Source organism: Petaurus breviceps, unplaced genomic scaffold, assembly GCF_028583685.1.
Source record: "Petaurus breviceps papuanus isolate PSGF00001 unplaced genomic scaffold, PetGlider_PUasm1.0 415, whole genome shotgun sequence".
NCBI classification, from domain to species: domain Eukaryota; kingdom Metazoa; phylum Chordata; class Mammalia; order Diprotodontia; family Petauridae; genus Petaurus; species Petaurus breviceps.
Window position 1 is genome coordinate 20,318 of NW_027186321.1, and position 19,369 is coordinate 39,686.

At 38.6% G+C, this 19,369-nt stretch overlaps 1 protein-coding gene across 1 annotated transcript in view; it reads right to left on the reverse strand.

The window, feature by feature from the left end:
- Nucleotides 1-620: 620 nt before the first annotated feature.
- TULP3 (TUB like protein 3) overlaps nucleotides 621-19,369 on the reverse strand; it is a gene marked incomplete at its 5' end in the record, with an annotated part of 28,791 nt that continues 10,042 nt past the window's right edge. The window contains 8 exons of the mRNA XM_069100490.1: nucleotides 621-751; nucleotides 2,215-2,354; nucleotides 2,989-3,160; nucleotides 4,798-4,896; nucleotides 6,467-6,581; nucleotides 8,045-8,157; nucleotides 9,592-9,789; nucleotides 10,369-10,502. Of these exons, the coding sequence (XP_068956591.1) occupies nucleotides 2,221-2,354; nucleotides 2,989-3,160; nucleotides 4,798-4,896; nucleotides 6,467-6,581; nucleotides 8,045-8,157; nucleotides 9,592-9,789; nucleotides 10,369-10,502 (965 nt within the window). The remainder of the gene's footprint in view (nucleotides 752-2,214; nucleotides 2,355-2,988; nucleotides 3,161-4,797; nucleotides 4,897-6,466; nucleotides 6,582-8,044; nucleotides 8,158-9,591; nucleotides 9,790-10,368; nucleotides 10,503-19,369) is intronic.

The window sequence follows — 19,369 nt, forward strand, 5'->3', positions numbered from 1 at the left end:
TGTGATAATACAAACTTTAAAAGATAATAAATGTTTATTCTTATTATTACCACTAGGTTAAGGCTCTAAGTTAAGGCTAGTTAAGATTTCTAGGGTCAGAATTTAAAAAAAAAACTGTATGTAAAGCAGTTTGATGATATAGATCCTTTTAAGGTAGAAATTGGTGCTTGGGATTGGTTCTACCTTGTGAAGGCTAAATCCAGCAAGGAAAATCCAAGGAAACAAAGCTGTAATTCCCTAATTCCTACATCTTCCATAATGCAGTCACAAAATACCTATACTCTATTGGTATTGTTCAGACATAGAACCACCACCATCTGTCTGTGAACCTCCACTCTACCCCGTGATAAATATTTTACTATGCCATTCATTGACCACTGCTTTTGCATGATATAGTAGAAAAGTTAGCAGACATGGACTGAAGTCCCTGTTCTGCCACTACTCACCTCAGTTCCTTTAAAACGGTGAGTTTGGACTAAGTGTCTCTTCTAGCTTTAAAATTCTAAAAATTTAAAGCATCTGTCTAATCCATTATTGCTAAAAGATGAAAAATTACCATCATGCAATCTTACTGCAAGGAGATTCTAAACAAAGATATTTAAGAAAAGATAGCAACAGAATGTTTGTATAAATTATTTTTATTGACATAACATACAACAAAAGTTATAAATATGATTCATGTAAAACCAGAGTTGACTGGGGAAGGCATCTCTTTGGCACCCAAGCAGAAAGCAAGTAGAGCAGGATGACTCTTCAGAAGATCAGAGGAAAAGCAAAAGAGAAAAGGAGAGGGATTAAATTGACAGCCTCAGGGTTGGCTCCTAGCTTCCAGGTTTAGTGATCCACAATAGCTGAAGATAAGGGAACAACTTTAGTTGGTTACCAGTTTATTAGGTCTGGAAGCAAGTTAGTGACCTAGGTCTAAAGGGCCTTGGGGCACTTAATGAAGAGGCACTTGACTGGAGGAGCCAGGCCTAAATAAATTAACAAAGAAGATTGGCTGGGTTGGCCAAAAGGGGATTACATTTAAAGTCCTTTGATCTGCCCTAGACTAATTTCCTACCCTAGGCATTTTGACTAGGAGAGATTGGTTGTGAGGAAGCAGGAAGTACAGACATAAGAAGGCTGAGGCAGGAAAATACATAGACAACTAATTCCTAAATTTTGGTGCAGAAGATACAACTTGATTTGCTGAGATTTTCTAATAACCAGAACATGTCACACAAAGATATTGCGATTTGTGAGTGAAAGCAATGAAAGGGCAAGTTGTACCAAAATACAAAGGCTTTGGTGACACTGAGCGAGTGCACAAAGGACACTGAGTACTAGTAAGATTTATGCCAGGAAGGGCCAAGAGTCATAGAGTTAATAAGACAGCTAATTCTAGGGGCACCAAAATGTACAGGAATAAAAACTTTTCGTTGCCACCTTTTTTCCCTTTTATTTTCTAAACATACAAGACAGCTGAAAGCTTCAATAGATAATTCCTGCTGGAGACTACATTCCCTAGGTGAATGGCTTCATAGACACACACATACAGGAGGCACCACTGGGTTGAAAATAAGGGCGGCTGCAAAACCACTGGGTGAAGCCATCTCCAGTACTTGTGCCTTGAAGGCACCATTGGCATCATTCAGAGAAGAAAAAGACTTAAATCTTTACAATGGAATTAAGACAGTTAAGTTATCACTTCACTGGTTACAGATTTGATAGCCACTTCTGTACTTAGGATTGGTGCCAGCTGATTAGTCAGTTTTGAAACTAAGGTTTCACACTGACACAAGAACCTCTCCTAAGGGAGAAACTAAACTAGTTTCAAAAAGCAGATACTTAACTTCCTCAAAAGGGAGTCCAACAGTCAAACAAATACCATACTGGATAATTTCCAAAGACATATATAGGCTCTGGCTATCCAGGGCAACTCTTTTAGGATTGGGATGAATGATAGGAAAAACTGATCTTTGAGGCACAGGACAAGTGGGTCTCATTAATGTGCTATAGGTAAAGTTTTCTCTGTGGCTTGAATAATCTTTCATCTTATACTGGGCTAGTAGGGCCTGGAAATTCCATTGAATAGTGTTTTTGTATATGCAGGAATCAGTCCAAAAGATACTGGCTGACTTTTCTCATCTCTTTAACAGTTGGGGGAGGGAAGTTATTTTTTCCCTAAATTTAGCTTCATGGAGTGAGAGACAGGTTTGGGTTATGACATACCTGCTTTCATTCACAAGCTAGTTTGCTGTCAAAGCTGGAGAGCCCAATAGCAAAGGCCTGGAGGGCACACATGGGATAGTTGTAGTCTAGTGTGAACACATCTTCTGCCACACGTCCAAACTGCATGACTATATATTCAGCTGCAGAAACAGAAAGAAGAGTTGAAGGAAATTAGACAATATTTAAGGTAATGATTAGGAAAAACCTATTTTAATTTTAGAAAAAATTTATAAAGCATAGTTGTAAAAGCTAATTAAAATTTGTCCCTCATTAAAAAGGTGAAAAAAAGAAACTTTTTGAGGTTAAAAAGGAGCTTCCTAATCTTGAGCAGTTTTAAGTTACTGCTTCTACCATCCCCTGGTACTGGAAGACTGTTTCTGACTACCATAGAGGATCCTGGCAAGAGGAAGGAACGGATGAGAACTGACTAAGGTACTACAAAAATAGTTAAACCAAAGGACTCAAGCTATGGGAAACCTCTGATGTAAGTCATCTGAGTTGGTCTTTCCAAAACAGCCCAACCCAAGACTCTCTCTGTGATAGCCACAGGAACTGCTTTGCATTCTCTTCACCTGTTCATGCAGTAAAGTTTCTCCTAAAGTATGACTCTGTCTTCCCAGTGGGAGCTGTCTCTCTCAAACAAGGGTATAACCCCATAATTCACCCATAAAAAGTAATTTTCAAGTTTGTCCTGACCAAAATGCAATTTAAAACCTCCCTTCCAGAAAAGCCCCTCTTGCTGCCCCGACCTGGCCCTTTCTGGGGGGGGCTTACGGTCATTTGCATGGACTATCTGAAAATTCTTCACAGATGCCCGAGTCACCCGGCCATGGAAATTTAAGACATAGGACTGAGTGTCGTCGTTCCAGACTGGGGCTTTGTTGTGCAGCTCTATCAAGTTTTCCATGTTTTTGTTTTGCCATTTGGAAAGCAAGTTCTCATGCTCCTGCTCAAGAAAGAAAATGTCATGTTGTATTGAGAATGCACTTATATCACAGGCACTTCTCTATCACGATCTTATTCATCCTTAAACAACAGACAGAGGTGCAGTGGGGTTCGGTTTGCCCTTTCAGAGAGGGAAAAGCTGGGGTACAGAAAGTAAAAAAAAAAAAAACCTGAACTAGAGTTTTTGTTTTTTTTTTTTGCTTTTTGGAGAGCAATTGGGTTTAAGTAACTTGCCCAAGGTCACACAGCTAGGTTTTTTGTTTGTGTGTTAAGTGTCTGAGGCCGGATCCGAACTCAGGTCCTCCTGACTCCAGGGCCAGCATGAACTAGTGTTTTTGCAACTTATCCCAGCGCTCCATGTTACTATTTCATAGGCAACATGCCTTTTAATTGGCAATTACACTACTGTAGCTTTAGTCAGTATTTATTAAGCTCCTGCTATGTACAAGTTACTATGGTAAGTGATAAGGATACATGGAAAGGCAAAGAAATTAATCTTTACTCTCAAGGAGTTCGCAGTCTATGGGGAAGACAACATGCAAACAACAATATATAGGCAACACACACAGGACAAGTGGGAGATAATGGAGAGAAGGCACTAGCATTAAGGCAAATTGGGAAAGGTTTCTTAGAGAAGGAGGAGTTCTAGCTTGGGCTTGAAGGAAGCCAGAGAAATGAGGAAGGGAATATGGAGAGAGAATTCCAGGCAAGGAAGATAAGCAGTGATGATGCCCAGGGCCAGGAAGTAAATTATTTCTTTCCAGGAGCTTCAGGAGGCCTGTGTCAATGGATCAAAGAATATCTGGGGGCAAGTAAGGTGGGAATACAGAAAAGGGAGGAGGGAACCATATTTTGAAGTGTTTTAAAATCTAAAAAGAGGATTTGATGTTTTGATCCTGAAGGTACAAGGAGACACTGTAGTTTATCTGAAATGTTAGGAAAATAAACTTAACAAACGAGTGAAGACAGACTGGACTAGGGAGGGATTTGAAACAGGGAGACCAACCAAAAGTCACTGCAATAGTCCAGGTATAAGTTAATAAAGGCCTGCACTAGAGTGATGGCAGTATTAAAAGAACAACCCACACAATGACTAACAACACTTTATTTATTTATTTATAAAGCAATCGGGGTTAAGTAACTTGCTCAAGGTTATATGGCCAGTTACTTCTGGGTGTGGTGCTAAGTATCTGAGCCCAGATTTGATCCCCAGGTCATCCCGACACTGGAGCCGGTGCTCTTACTTGCTGAGCCACCTGGCCGCCCCAACTAACAACAATTTAAATGAAGATGACACTAGTGCTGCTACTATGATGTGAAATTAAAGCACATTTATTCCTTTCTGGTAACTTACAATAGTGCAAAGTTGATGTGTACTTTCAGTGGCAACCACATGCTGTTAGGTTACTTTGCTTAACTTTTCTGGGAAAATACTTTATAGGGGGTGATTCTGGAGATGTGTTATAGAAAATGTTTTTTCTACCAAAACAAAAAAGGATCAACAAATTTTTTTAAAGAAAAAATAAGGCTTTATCCAGGAGATTTGGCAAATATAATCTGAATTGGAACTCAGGGAAAATTGAACAGATTTCTTACCCTTTCAAGTCCTCTTTGCAAATTAGGTATGTGCCTACTTACATTTCGAGGCCGGAATGGAATTCTTTCATGACTCATATTCATCCCTGGAATAATCACAGACATTTTCCTGGGACCCTTAAACCCAAGCACATTGGTTTCCTAGAAAATAGAGAAACCTCTTGGAAAGTGAAGCAGAACTCTTGAAAAAAAAGTGACAACTTTTTAACTATCTTTTTTTAGTACTTTTTCACTGCCAGTAACAAGAAAAAAATAATAATAACGGCAGTATCATGGTGAAGTGTACCTACAACTGGGATTGGAGTAAAAGGACCCCCTCAAGCTCTGCCATCTAATAGTTCCGTGACTTTGGGGAAATCATTTAACTTCTTCAAGTCTGTCTCTTCATTTATAAAATGAGGGGTTTGAAAGAGATGATCTCAAAGGTCCTTCCCAGTTTACAAAGCATTTCTTTACGCTAACTCTGTGAAGGACTATTATCTCCATTTTATAGATGAAGAAACTAAAATCCAAGGAACTTGCCCACGATCACAGTCAGCATCTGATGGAGTGGGATTTAGTAAGGCCTGGTGACTCCATGTTTTATTTCCTTTTACATGAAATTGTCAGGGAGCATTATCTACGTAAGGTGATTAAATGCAGTTGCTGTAACAGACATAATCATATCAATCCATATAGATCTCCACAATAGATATGGTTATCCTAAAATTCATCTTCTTTATCTCTAATTAAAAAGGAAATTAAGGGTAACTTTTTTTATACTTTTTTTTTTTGGAGGGGGGAGGGCAGAGCAATTGGGGTTAAGTGACTTGCCCAAAGTCACATGGCTAGTAAGTGTTAAGTGTCTGAGGTCGGATTTGAACTCAGCTCCTCCTGACTCAAGGACCTGTTCTCTATTCACTGTGCCACCCAGCCACCCCGATGATGAGTAACTTTAACAAATTATCTAACTTAGTCGTCCTCAAATACATAACAGGACTTTGAACTATGGAAGTGACGGACTTCAAATTAAATATGGTCTCTAATCTTCGCACAATTTAATAAGAATATGATACAATTAATATTTTATTCAGAATATATAAAAGTTAAATGTATTATGGACATAATGATGATAAATGGATAGGGGTTGGCTTGTATTATATAGAACAAATATTACTGAAAGGCATAGGCTAAACTATCATTTAAGATCAAAAGCATCAAATTTGGCAGATAAATTAAAGATATTTCTGAAGAAACATCTTTTTCAGAAAAGCATAAAAACTAAAACATAGCTATCTGATTCAAATTTGTCAACAAGTTGGTATTCTTAGAGATTTATAGTACTGTGATTTAAAGTTGGTGGAAAACAAAAGTTTTTAGTTTCATTCTTTAATATTTGGGTCTATATCAGCTAGTTTGTTAAAATCTCAGTTTTTGCTAGAGACTTTCCACCAAATACTATAGGAAATAACCTGAAATTATAACTGTTTATAATCCCTGGAGGTTAACCAAATTCTTGTGTTATTTTTTTTTCCTCTGTTATTATCAAGTAATTACTGAAATCTTAGGGTTAGATTGGGTCCTCTGGAATTATCTGGTTTATATTCTCAAGAAGTTCATATAATTTTACTGGGGTTTGTACGTAGAAGCAACATAGTTCTAGATCCATTCTCTGTTTCTAATCTTATCTGGGAGTTCAGAGAAGGGATTAAATAGCAAGAATGGCACTTACATAACAGATGGCTGCAAGCTCCTGACGAGTATCGTTCTTTTCCACCAGGCCCTGTGCCTTAGTCGGGCTGACTCCATGGTCATACACCGTAAACCTGGTTCCCATGAGGTTGGACCTAGAACCAGGAAGAGATTGTCACCAATATAGTCTCATTTTTTTCTTATTCAAACAAAAATATGCTGCACTGAGTGACACAACAGGTAACTGTTGGCATATTCCCTAAAATGTCAAAGTACATCTATCTCATCTGCAGTTTTTACAAATTCTTTCATTAGGAAAATGAAGAACTCTGACAGTTTAAATCAAAAGGCTGGGTTCCAACGATACTCTGTAGCAGCAAGTCTCACTGACTCACTGAAACTACAGGAAAAAGGGCAGGTTATATATACCTTTTGGCAGAGGTGATGGACTAAAGGCGCAGAAGAGACATACATTTTCAGATATGACCAATGTATTAAATGGTTTTGCCTCACTATACTTATTTGTTATGGGGACTTCTATTATTTAGTCAGTTGAGTCAATAAGCATTTATTAAGTGCCTACAATTTGCCAGGCATTGTGCTAAGTAATGGAGATACAAGGAAAAAACAAAAACAGTCCTTGCCCTTGGAGAGCTCACAATGTAATGGGGAAGACAATATGCAAATAATTATGTACAAATAAGTTATATATAGGATAAAAAGGAAATAATTCATGGAAAGAAGTCACAAGCTATGTGACCACAGGCAAGTCACTTAACCCTGATTGTCTCAAAAAAAAAAAGAGTGATTGGCAAAGGCTTCCTGTAGAAGGTGGGATTTTAGTTGGGACTTAAACGAAGTCAAGGAAGCCAAGAGGCAGAGATTATTAGGGTTAGCATTCCAGGCATGAAGGATAACCAGAGAAAATGTCAGGAGATGGGAATGAAGTGTCTTGACCTCTTTTTTTTTCCCCCTTAGGAAAATATGAGGCAAAGTTCTCTGCTGAGAGTAGGGGGAGGGAAATGATGAAAGCATGGGAGGTTTCAAGGGGGATGAAAGGGTTTGGGAGCTGCTTCGTGAATGGGAGAGTGAGTTCATTAGGGGGTGTAAAAGGACCACCTAGCAGCAAACCCAGGCGAGTTGATGCAATATAAATCGGCAGTGGATCCAGTCAGATTGGTTGCTTGATTCTTCTATTAGCAAAGGATAAGGGATCAAAAGAATTGCTAGTGATAGAAATGCAAAAATAAAAAGGAATAAAATACTTAAAGATACACACAGGAAAATAAAGGAAAGTCTATAAAGATACAAACTAGGCAAATGTTACTATCACATTAAATTGAATACATTCTTAAAACAACAATCTGTATATAACAGTTCACAATTTCATATATAATTCTCTTTTTTGTTCCTTTGTATACCAAAATGTTCATGTTTGTTAATTATTATTAAGCTCAAAATAAAGAAAAAAAATTAAGTAAAAAAAAAAAAGAAAGGGTAAGGAATAGGGAAACTAGTCCCTCTTGACTTCCATTTGCTCATTTGTAAAATGGAGTGAATTGTTTCTGAGGTGACCTCCAGTCCTAGCCTAGAACGCTGTCGGCCCTGGGGCTCTCACCTGAGTTTGCCAATGTAGCTCTCTCCTTCTCGAGATAAATCCGTTGGGTCAATGGAGATGAGGTAGTTGGATGTTTTGCTCTTTTTTCGCTTTCTCCCAGCAAGAAGGAATGTCTGAAAAATGCAAAATGTCAAGTTAGGTCTGGAATGAAGAGAGCACAAATCTCACTCTATCTATTTCAGCAATAAATCTCTTTGATCTCTCATTCCAACCTCTAACCTGTTTCTACAAATTCACTGTCCACTGTTCTTTCTTCTCTCCTTTTTTGGCAGTGAGGTGGCACAGTGGGGTTAGTGTGCCCAACTGTAAAACAGAGTTGTTGTGAGGGCCCAGTGGGATCACACTTGTGAAATGCTTAGTGCTGGGGACACAGGAGGTATCTAATGAACACTCATTTCCCTTGACAGCCTTCCAAGTTTGCTTCAAACCTTGCTCTCTTTATTGCTGCTTATTTTTCTATCACTGTGGACCCAACAAAACATCTTTCTCCCTCACACGGACTTAACTCAATTGATCAGTGCAGTTGGCCTCTCTGACCTTCAGCTTTATAGTCTTTACTGAAGTAATTCCCTTGCTGTTCTGCACCCCATCACTTCTATGACAGGACTACTTCAGCATGAAGTTATGCCTTCCAATCAACTCACTTCTGGGAATCCTGTGTTAACTCCTCAGTCCTGGTGTCTATACAGAATGAATTATTCATGAACAAGTTTAAAAATGCTGAAAAACCCAAGTCTGAAATAAACTAGAATTGTTGGGGCATTTAATTTGTCTCCCCCTCCCAATGCACATCTTTCTTTTCCTTTGTCATTATTCTTTGATTAAAAAAAAAAAAAAAGAAAGCCAAGATACTTCTCCTAGGAAAAAAAGAAAACTTTTATTTGTTTGTTTTTGTAGGGGGGAAGGCAGGGCAATTGGGGTTAAGTGACTTGCCCAAGGTCACACAGCTAGTAAGTGTTAGGTATCTGAGGCTGTACTTGAACTCAGGTCCTCCTGACTCCAAGGTCGGTGCTCTATTCACTGGGCTACCTAGCCGCCCCCAAAACTTATTTTATATTATGTAAAATATAAATGTGTGGATACTCTCTAATGTATCTGGTGTATCAAAACAAAATGCAACAATTTAAAATATACTTTTCCTTAAATCTGACAAAGCAGTCCATATATTAAAACTTTCATTCCTTTATATTTAACTCATCGAAGAGAGCACTAACACACACTTACAAGCAATGGAAGTTCATCCACATGCACTGAACTTGGCTTAACAGCACAGGATAAAAGGATAATAGATTTATAACTGAAAGAAAACATGTAGTCCAACTCTTTCATTTTACAAATGAGGAACTGAGGCCCAGAGTGGTTAAGCGACTTGCCCAAAGTCACAGAGCTATTGGTAAGTGGCAGGGTTGGGATTTGAATTCAGGTCCTCTGACAGAACTCTTTCCAATGTACTATATTACTTCTACCAGTATTTTTCTCTTATTATAAAATCCAACTTCCTATACTTCCCCTTCTGAAAGCTTTGCCCTAGGAGATCATTCACATACCTTCCGATTTTCATCCCTTTCCAAGTGCATGTAATAGGTGGGGTAGAGGCCCCTGTCCATTCCCTTCTTATCTCTGGTGATTCGACATTTCACTGTAATCCCCCGAGGAGCAGGACGAAATGCAAAGTCTTCTAAATTTTCTACTTCTCCTAGCTGGTTATCAGCCTGAAGGGATGCTGTACAGGACGCTCCTGGATCCTAAGGGAACAGTGATATTTGAATAAGAGGAGAACAGGCCAGAAGCTCACACATTTGTGTGAGGAATAATTTGTCTTCATAACCAAGGTCTTCTGACAATGGCAGAAGAAATTCAGGGACATCAAATTAAATGATAAACATTTGGCACAAGAGCAAAAGGTGATGCCCTTAAAAGTTGTTTTGAATGGGGGTTCCTATAGGCACTGATCTGTCTATATGCAGGTATGAGCCCTATGAAAGCATCTTCATTTAAAAAAAATACTTATACTTTTCTTCTGTTTCTGCCTACATTTCACAGTAGGTCTCTTCTCTGTTTCTTCATCCTGCACAAGCAATCTCTTACAACAAAGAATAAAAAGGTGGGGGCGGGGTGGGGAATGTTCCTCAAACTTAACCAACATATGCAAAAATCTGAAAATATTTGCAGCACAACCATAGTCTCCCACCTCTGCAAAGAAACGGGAGGAGGGATGGGGTTAGAAAGCATCCTAATTTAACAGTGCTATTATGTTATGAAGGTAAGCTCTGAGGAGAGTTGATCTAATTTACCCAAAAGGAAGAGCTTCCAGAACTACATACTGTGACTGATTTCTGGCTGGATCCAGAACTGGGTCGCTGTGTTTCTGAGTTAGGTGAATGAGTTCTTGATTTCTTTTCTTCTTCTTCCTCCCCATCAGTTACCTCTTCATCAAAGTTCAAACTGTCAGAGATGCCTGGTCAAATACAGAGATAAAACTGTCTAAATTAACTAAGAAAGAGTCTGAAAATTTAAGTAAAAAATTAATTCCCTTCTCTGCCCAGCCACTCTACCTATTTCACATACACATACCCCAGTAAACCTTCTTATCCAAATTGTTGCAAATCTTTCTTCTGGATTATTGCAACAGCTTCTTTACTGGGTTTCCCCTCACAAATTCAAATTAATCACAATAAAATTTATCTTCCCAAAATACCTATCATCCTGTTATTCCTTTATTCAAAACCACTTTTAGTGTTTCCCCATAAAGCAATATCCTAAATTCCTTAGTTTGGCCCGAAAGCCTTCAGCAATCTTGCTACAATCCTCAGTCTACAGATTGTAACACTGAGGACCTATGGACTTGAGTGACTTATTTAAGGACAGGAAAGTAATACACAGTAGAGCTGTGATTAGACTATAGATTCTCTAAATCCTGTCCTCTTTCCAAAATTGTCTATTCACTGTTCTTCATATTTTCTTGCTTATGTGACTTTTTTCCTAGTGCTCTCCTTGCTTTTAATAGCCTTCTTTCCCCCTTCCATTTAGCAAATTCCCACCTATCCTTCAAGGACTAAATCCTATCCACTCTGTAAAGCCTTTCCTAATAATCGCCACCCTCACTCCTCTAACCGGAAGTGATCTCAACTCTTAAAAACATTTATTCTCTAGACCACTGATTTGGGATTCAGCATTCTGCCTTGTATGGTAAGTTTTTTGTCTTTTTAAAAATGTTTATAAGCCTTCTGTTTCCAGCTAGATTATAAATAAAAAGAAAGCTGGGATTGTGCTTTATGATTTTTTTGTATTCTCAACAGAAAAAATGGTGTCAAGCACACAGCAAACAATCAATCAATACTTCTTGATTCAATTAAACAATTTAACAAGTATTTATTAAACGCCTACTATGTATAAGGCACTGTGCTACATACTGAAGATGTGAAGATAAAAATAAAATATTCTCTGCTCTAAAGAAACTTACATTCTAGGGGAAAGAGGAAGAGGAAATCATATATACACAGATAAGTAAACATAAAATAATTTTTTTTGGGAACACTAACAACCATGGGAATTAGGAAAGGTGTCTTTAAAGGAGTGGCCTTTAAACTGAAACTTGAAGGAAGCTGGGACTCCAAAAGGCAGAGGGAGAACATCCCAGGCATGAGGCACAGCCTGTGCCAATGCACAAAGAGAGGAGAGGCCATAATCAGGTTAGAGCAAGTAGGCCAATTTGGCTAGAATGCCCTGTGTGTACAGGTCAGTAATATGTGCTCAATCTAGTAAAACAGGTCAGATCCAGATTCTAAAGAGTTTTAAGTGAGAAAGGAATTTATATTTGATACCAGAAGCATTAGTGGGCCATTGATGCTTTCTGAATAAGGAGTGACATAGGGAGAATGTTAATTTGGCATCTGTGGGAAGGGAGAACCTGTGTGATGAAAAGTCTGAATGCCAAGATGACACAAGAAGCTACTGCAGCAGGCTTGGGGAAAGGTGATGAGGGCTTGAATTAGGGAGGTAGTAGCTAGGGAAGCAGAGAAAAGGGAGCAGATACAAACAAAAGACAAGGTGAATAGGAAGAAGAGGATCAACTGAGCAATCTGTTCTCTTCTCTTCAGTGTTTTCTTAGATAAAAAAGAAATGGGGCTTCTTTTCTTTTATTATTTTTAGTCAATAGTATTTTATTTTCTCTAATTACATATAGAGATAGTTTTCAACATTAATTTTTTATAAGATTTTGAGTTCTAAATTTTTCTCCCTCCCTCTCACCTCCCTCCACCCCAAGATGACAAGCAATCTGATAGAGCTTATATGTTAAACATATTTCCACATCAGTCATGTTGTGAAAGAAGAAACAGAACAAAAGAGAACAGTCAAAGAAAAACAAAGTAAAAACAGTATGCTTTGATTTGCATTCAGACACTATCTGTTCTTTTCCTGGATGTGCCTTTTCCATTGTGATCCTTTTGGAATTATTTGGATCACTGTATTACTGAGAAGAGCCAAGTCAACCATAGTTGATCAGCACGCAATGTTGCCGTTACTGTGTACAATGTTCTCCTGGTTCTGATCACTTCACTCGGCATCAGCTCATGTAAGTCTTTCCAGGTTTTTCTGAAATCTGCCTGGTCATCATTTCTTATAGCATAATACTGCTATAAAGTAGTGCTATCCATATACCACAATTTGTCCAGTCATTCCCCAAGTTATGGGCAATTCCTCCACTTCCAATTATATGCCATCACAAAAGAGCTGCTATAAATATTTTTGTACATGTGGGTCCTTTTACCTTTTATATAATCTCTTTGAGATACAGACCTAGTAGTGGTTTTAATGGATCAAAGGGTATGCAGGGTTTGATAGTCCTTTGGGCATAGTTCCAAATTGTTCTCCAGAATAGTTGGACCACTTCACAACTCCACCAACAACGAATTAGTGTCCCAATTTTGCCACATCTTCTCCAATATTTATTGTTTTCTTTTTCTGTCATACTAGCCAATCTGATAGGTTATGAGATGGTACCTCAGAGTTGTCTTAATCTGCACTTCTCTAATTAAGAAATGGGGTTTATTTTCTCCAGTTATAACGTGGAGGTGCAAAAGCTTTGAGAAGGACTCCAGTCATTCCAAAAGTCCACATAAGAACCTAGCTGAAACCAGTTTCTTTGGGTCAGGGCTCTTGCTAGCAGACCATAGAATTACTGAATTTAAGAGCTGGAATGGATCTCCTAGGCTATATAGTCAAACCTCTAATGAGAAAGGAACATCCTCTCTCTGTATAGTGGGAAGGGAAGGGATATATTTGGAAATGAAGGTGATGTAAATCAAGCAACAAGTATTTATTAAGTGATTTTTATGAGCCAGGTACTGAGGATACAAGTATAAGGAATGAAACAGCCCCTCCTTGCAATAAGCTTACATTCAAATGGAGGATATAGGTGTGTATATATATGTGTGTAAGCATGCATACATATGCACAAACACACATATGCATACATATATGTGTATAAAGTTAATAAACACAAATTTATGTAAAGTAGTTAAATACAATGGAAGGAAGGCTCTAGTAGTTTGGGAAGGGATCAGGAAAGACTTCATGAAGAAAATGGTGCTTGAATTGCATCTCAAAGAAAAAGAATGGCCCTATGAGGTGGAGGGAAGAAGGGAAGAAGGAAGTGCACAGAGATAAGCAAAAGCAAAGAGGCAGGAGATGGGAATGTCATGGGTCAGAAACAGAGAGAAGGTCAACAGGGCTGTCTCACAGAGTACACAGGAGGGGAAGTAACATCCAACAAGGCTAAAAGATAGGTTGGGTGGCTTGTACATGGATTTAAAAGGTATATAAAAGAGTTTATATTTTACCTTAGAAGCAGCAGGAAAAACACTGATGCTGGCTGACTAAGGAAATCAGAGTCAGATCTGTGATTAAGGAAAATTACTTTTGGCAGCAGTGTACTACATGGATTGGGGGGTTGGCAAGGAAATCAATTAGGAAGCTTTCAAAAAATCCAGGAAAGAAGTGATGACAGCCTGAACTAAAGTGGTAGTTGTATGAGTTGGATGAGAGAAATATTATAAGGACACAAATGGCAGAATGTAGCAATTGATGTGTGGTGAGGATTATGAACCTGGGAGACTGGAAGGATACTGGTACTTTTGAAAGAAACAGGAAAGGATGAGGAGGCTTTAGGGGGAAAGGTAATGAGCATGTTGAGTTTAAGACATTTATGAAACATCCAGTTTGAAATATTCAATAGGCAATTAGTAATGTGGGATTGTTATGATTGAAATTAAGGTAAGGTGAGGCACAAAGTTACAAGTACATTCAATTTATTGGTAAGGCTAGCAACTGCCAAAAAAATGGTTCTTTCAGCTCCTCAGTAAGCAACATGAGGTAGGGCTTACTAGCCTTCATATAGTTTTGAGAAGTACAAGAGAATAAAGACAAGTATCACAGAAGGAAAACAATGTGATTGGTTATAAAGTCTGAAGTATCATAAGTGATGGAAGTATCATATGACTGGATGGAAATCTGGAATACAGGGCTAGTAACAACCTTTCCTTCCATCTTTTTGCTATGGAAGCTCATTGCTGGTGTCCACTTGCCTAGCTAGTTAGTGTCACAGTGATAAGACCTGACTTTCTTGAAAGGCTGCCAGGATAGCAGAGATAATAAGACCATACTCCCTGGCATCACCTGCACCCTTCAAGGAGAACATATTTCTTCTAATTGTAAAACAGCAGGTAGGGGTACAGAGATAACAGTTTTCTTTCAATTAGAGTGATTTATAGGGAAGCAACTTTTAAACTCACAGAGGAAAACTGAACTTTTGGATTCATAAACTTCTGAACTTAGAGACAAAGAAATATGGTTCAGACCATGAATAGAATCAATATAGAATGGATTCAAAAATAAAATACAAAATCAGTATTTTATTTTCTCAGGACTAAAGCTCAGATTAGAGACAGGGGTTGGCTATATAAATTGAGGAATCATCTGCACAGATATAATCATTAAACCTGTAGATCCAGAGAGGAGAATAGGGACTTGGACAGAACCTTGGTGAACATCCAGTTGGGGGACATGATGCTGATGAGCAGCCAGCAAAGGGAATTAAGAAGGAGCGATCTGATGGGTAGAGGCAAGAGTAAAGTCATTTCTCACTAGCTGCACTGTTGGATTTGACTCCGCCCCCATCCCTTCCTTTTGTATTCTGACTTCCTCCATTAGACTGTAAGCTCCTTGAAGACAGGGACTGTCTTTCTTTTTCTTATGGGTATCCCCTGCTCTTAGTACAATGCCTGGCACATAGCAGGTACTTTAAAAATGTTTATCGTATTGTATTCTTGTGTTGTGTCATGAAAACCTGGAAAGGAGAGAGTAACCAGAAGGAGAGGTTGGGGAATGGGAATGAAAAAAGATCAGATTTAGCAATTAGGAGATAAATGAAAACTTTGGCGAGTGGTTTCAGCTGAGTGATGAGGTCCTAAATCAGACTGCAAAAATTTGAGGAATGGAGATAAGGTGTGCTTGGGAAAGAGAGGAGAGAGGATTATAGCTTGATCTAGAGTAGGTTTTTAAGGATATGGGAGATCTGCATATGTTTGCAGGCAAAGAAGAAAGTTGATGAGGGGTGGTCAAAGACTTGAAAAACAGGAGGAATTCCTGAAGAAAAAAACAGAAGACATCAACTTTTAAAAATAGATATTGTCAGCAATATATCTGACAGGTACAGCTAGGTGGCATACTGGGTAGAGTAACAGACCCAGAGTCAGGAAGACTCATCTTCTTGAGTTCAACTCTGACCTCAGACACTTACTAGCTTGTGTGACCCTGGGCAAGTCACTTGAACCTGTTCCTTGGTTACCTTGTCTGTCAAATGAGCTGGAGGAGGACATGGCAAAGCACTCCAGTGTCTTTGCCAAGGAAACCCCAAATGGGGTAATGAAGAGTAGGACATGACTAAAAAACAAATGAGAATCATTTCCTCCCTCCCACACCTTCCCCTTTCACTTCTCTCCTCTAGGTTAAACATTCCTATTTCCTTCAACAAATACTCATATGCCACGAAGTTAAGAAAGCATGTTTATAAGATTTGCAAATGACATAAAACAGCTTCCAAGAATAAGGAGGTAAATGTGCTAATGTATTCTGCCCTAGTCAGAACATTTTTTTTAATTAAATTTTATGTTTATTTTTAGTTACATCGTTCATTTCCACAAGATTTTAAATTACAAATTTTCTCCCCGTCCTTTCCCACCACCCCAAAACAGTGATCCCACTGTATAACCCCTCCCCTAATCCACTCTCTCCTATATCCTCCTCTCCCATCCCCACTCCAACTTTCCAGTAGGGCAAGATGAATCTCCATACCCCAGTGTCTGTATATTTTATTTTCCAGTTGCATGTAAAAAAATTTTTTTTTAACATTTGATTTTAAAACTTTGAATTCCAGGTTCTCTCCTTTCCTCCCTCATCATCCACCTTTACTGGGAAGATAAGCAATTTAATATAGGCTGTACATGTGTAGTTATGCAAAATATTTCCACAGTGGATATATTGCAAAAGACTAACTATATTTCCCTCCATCCTATCCCACCCCCCACTTGTTCTATTCTCTACTTTGACCCTGTCCCTTTTCAAAAGTGTGTGCTTCTAACTTTCCTCCCCCCAACCTGCCCTCCCCTCCATCATGCCCCATCTCATCCCCTTCCCCCTTACTCTCCTGTAGGGCAAGATACCCAGTTTAGGGTGTATGTCATTCCCTCCCTAAGCCAAATTCAATGAGAGTAAGGTTGACCCATTCCCTTTTGCCTTCCATTCTTCCTCTCCATTGTAACAGTTTTCCCTTGCCTCTTCTATATGAGATAATTTACCCCATTCTGTCTCTCTCCATCTCCTCTCATTATATTCCTCTCTCACCTCTCAATTTCACCTTTTAAATATCATCCCTTCCTATTCAATTGATCCTGTGCACTCTATGTATACCTGTACACATATATACATACACTCACATATGTATTCATACACACATATACCCTCCTATATAAACATATATAGGTATGTATATATACACGTTTATATTCCCTTCAACTATCCTCATACTGAGAAAAGTTTCATAAGTTACAATTATGGTTTTTCCATGTAGGCATGTAAATAGTTCAACTTTGATAAGGTCCTTATGATTTCTTTTCCCTGTTTACTTCCTCATGCTTCACTTCCTTCTTATATTTGAATGTTAAATTTTCTATTCAACTCTGGTTTTTTCATCGAGAATGCTTGAAAATGGGGCAGCCAGGTAGCACAGTGAGTAAGAGCACCAGCCCCAGAGTCGGATGACCTGGGATTGAATCTGGGCTCAGACACTTAGCACCCATCCAGAAACACCTGGCTGTGTAACCTTAAGGAAGTTACTTAACCCCAATTGCTTAGGGGCGGCCAGGTGGAACAGCAAGTAAGAGCACTGGTCCCAGAGTCGGGATGACCTGGGATCGAATCTGGACTCAGATACTTAGCACCACACCCAGAAATAACTGGCTGTGTAACCTTGAGCAAGTTACTTAACCCCAATTGCTTTTAAAAAAAAAAAAGAATGCTTGAAAGTCCTCTATTTCATTGAATAACCATATTTTCCCCTGAAAAATGATACTCAGTTTTGCTGGGTAGGTGATTCTTGGTTTTAATCCCAGCTCCTTTGACCTCCAGAATATCATATTCCAAGCCCTTGGATCCCTCAGTGTACAAGCTGCCAGATCCTGTGTTATCCTGATTGTGTTTCCACAATACTCAAATTGTTTCTTCTTGGCTGCTTGTAATATTTTCTGCTTGATCTGGGAACTCCAGAACCTGGCTATAATATTCCTAGGAGTTTTCTTTTTGGGATCTTTTTCAAGAGATGATCAGTGAATTCTTTCAATTTCTATTTTGCCCTCTGCTTCTAAAATATCAGGGCAATTTTCCTTGAGAATTTCTTGAAGGATGATTTCTAGGTCTTTTTTTCATCATGGCTTTCAGGTAGTCCAATAATTTTAAAATTCTCTCTCCTGGATCTATTTTCCAGGTCAGTGGTTTTTCCAATGAGATATTTCACATTGCCTCCTATTTTTTCACTTGTTTGGATCTGTTTAATAGTATCCTGATTTGTCATAAAGTCATTAGCTTCCATTTGCTCCAATCTAATTCTGAAGGAATTATTTTCTTCAGTGAGCTTTTGAGATTCTTTTTCCATCTGGCAAATTTAGCTTTTTAGCACACTCTTCTCCTCATTGGCTTTTTAGGTCTCTGTTGCCATTTGAGTTAGTCTGTTTTTTGAGGTGTTATTTTTCTTCAGTCAGGTTGTTGACTCTCTTTTCACGATTTTTTTGCATCCTTCTCATTTCTCTTCCCAATTTTTTCCTCCACTTCTCTTACTTGATTTTCAAAATCCTTCTTGAGCTCCTCCATGGCCTGTAATCAGTTCATATTTTTCTTGGAAGCTTTCAGTGCAGGAATTCTGATTTTGCTGTCTGCTACAGCCTGCACAGCTAGTGGGTTTGCAAGTCGTTAGAATAATGAAACAGGGCTGTAGTTAACAGTCTGTTTATTACAGAGCCATTTCATACAGAGCCCCAAAATACAAGGAACAGACAGAGTTTATATGCCTCCCAGCAGAAGGTCTACATGACCCAAAAGAATGCAGACCATATACAAAGACCCTCATTAGATCTTGTTTACTCTTTAACCTTGCTTAAGGTTAATTATTTATTAGGACTATATCATGGGACCGTTCCTGGAGGCATGGCATCTAAATGAACTCATGATTATCTACCCTGCAACTCTGCAGATGTTTGTTTAGGGGAAGGGAACATTCAGTGAGTGAGGCCCAGAGATCCCTGAAAGTTCTCTACATCTTCCCCTTTTTGTTTTTCTCAGATGCTGTGAGCAGAATCATGCAACTGGACATTATATACCACTTGTTGAATGATACGAGAAAAACAAGAAATAAGGATAGGTAAACAGATACATAAAACAAGTAGTACCATCCCTATTCCTAGGAAAGTAATTATTTGCTGTACTTGTCCAGGTAATATTCCCTGAGCTCTCTTTATCCAATCTACAATGTTTTTTGCTTCTGAATTTGGTAGTAGTGACTGCTAACTTTCCTGATCCATGAGGTGAGTGAGCCAAATTCTCTATATCATTTATGTCAAGGGACATGTTATGGTCACCCCATAACCCATTAAGATGGTTTCTTTCTTTTTTTTTGCCTTTTGGAGGGCAATTGGGGTTAAGTAACTTGCCCAAGGTTACATGGCTAGTGTGTGTGTGTGTGTGTGTGTGTGTGTGTGTGTGTGTGTGTGTGTG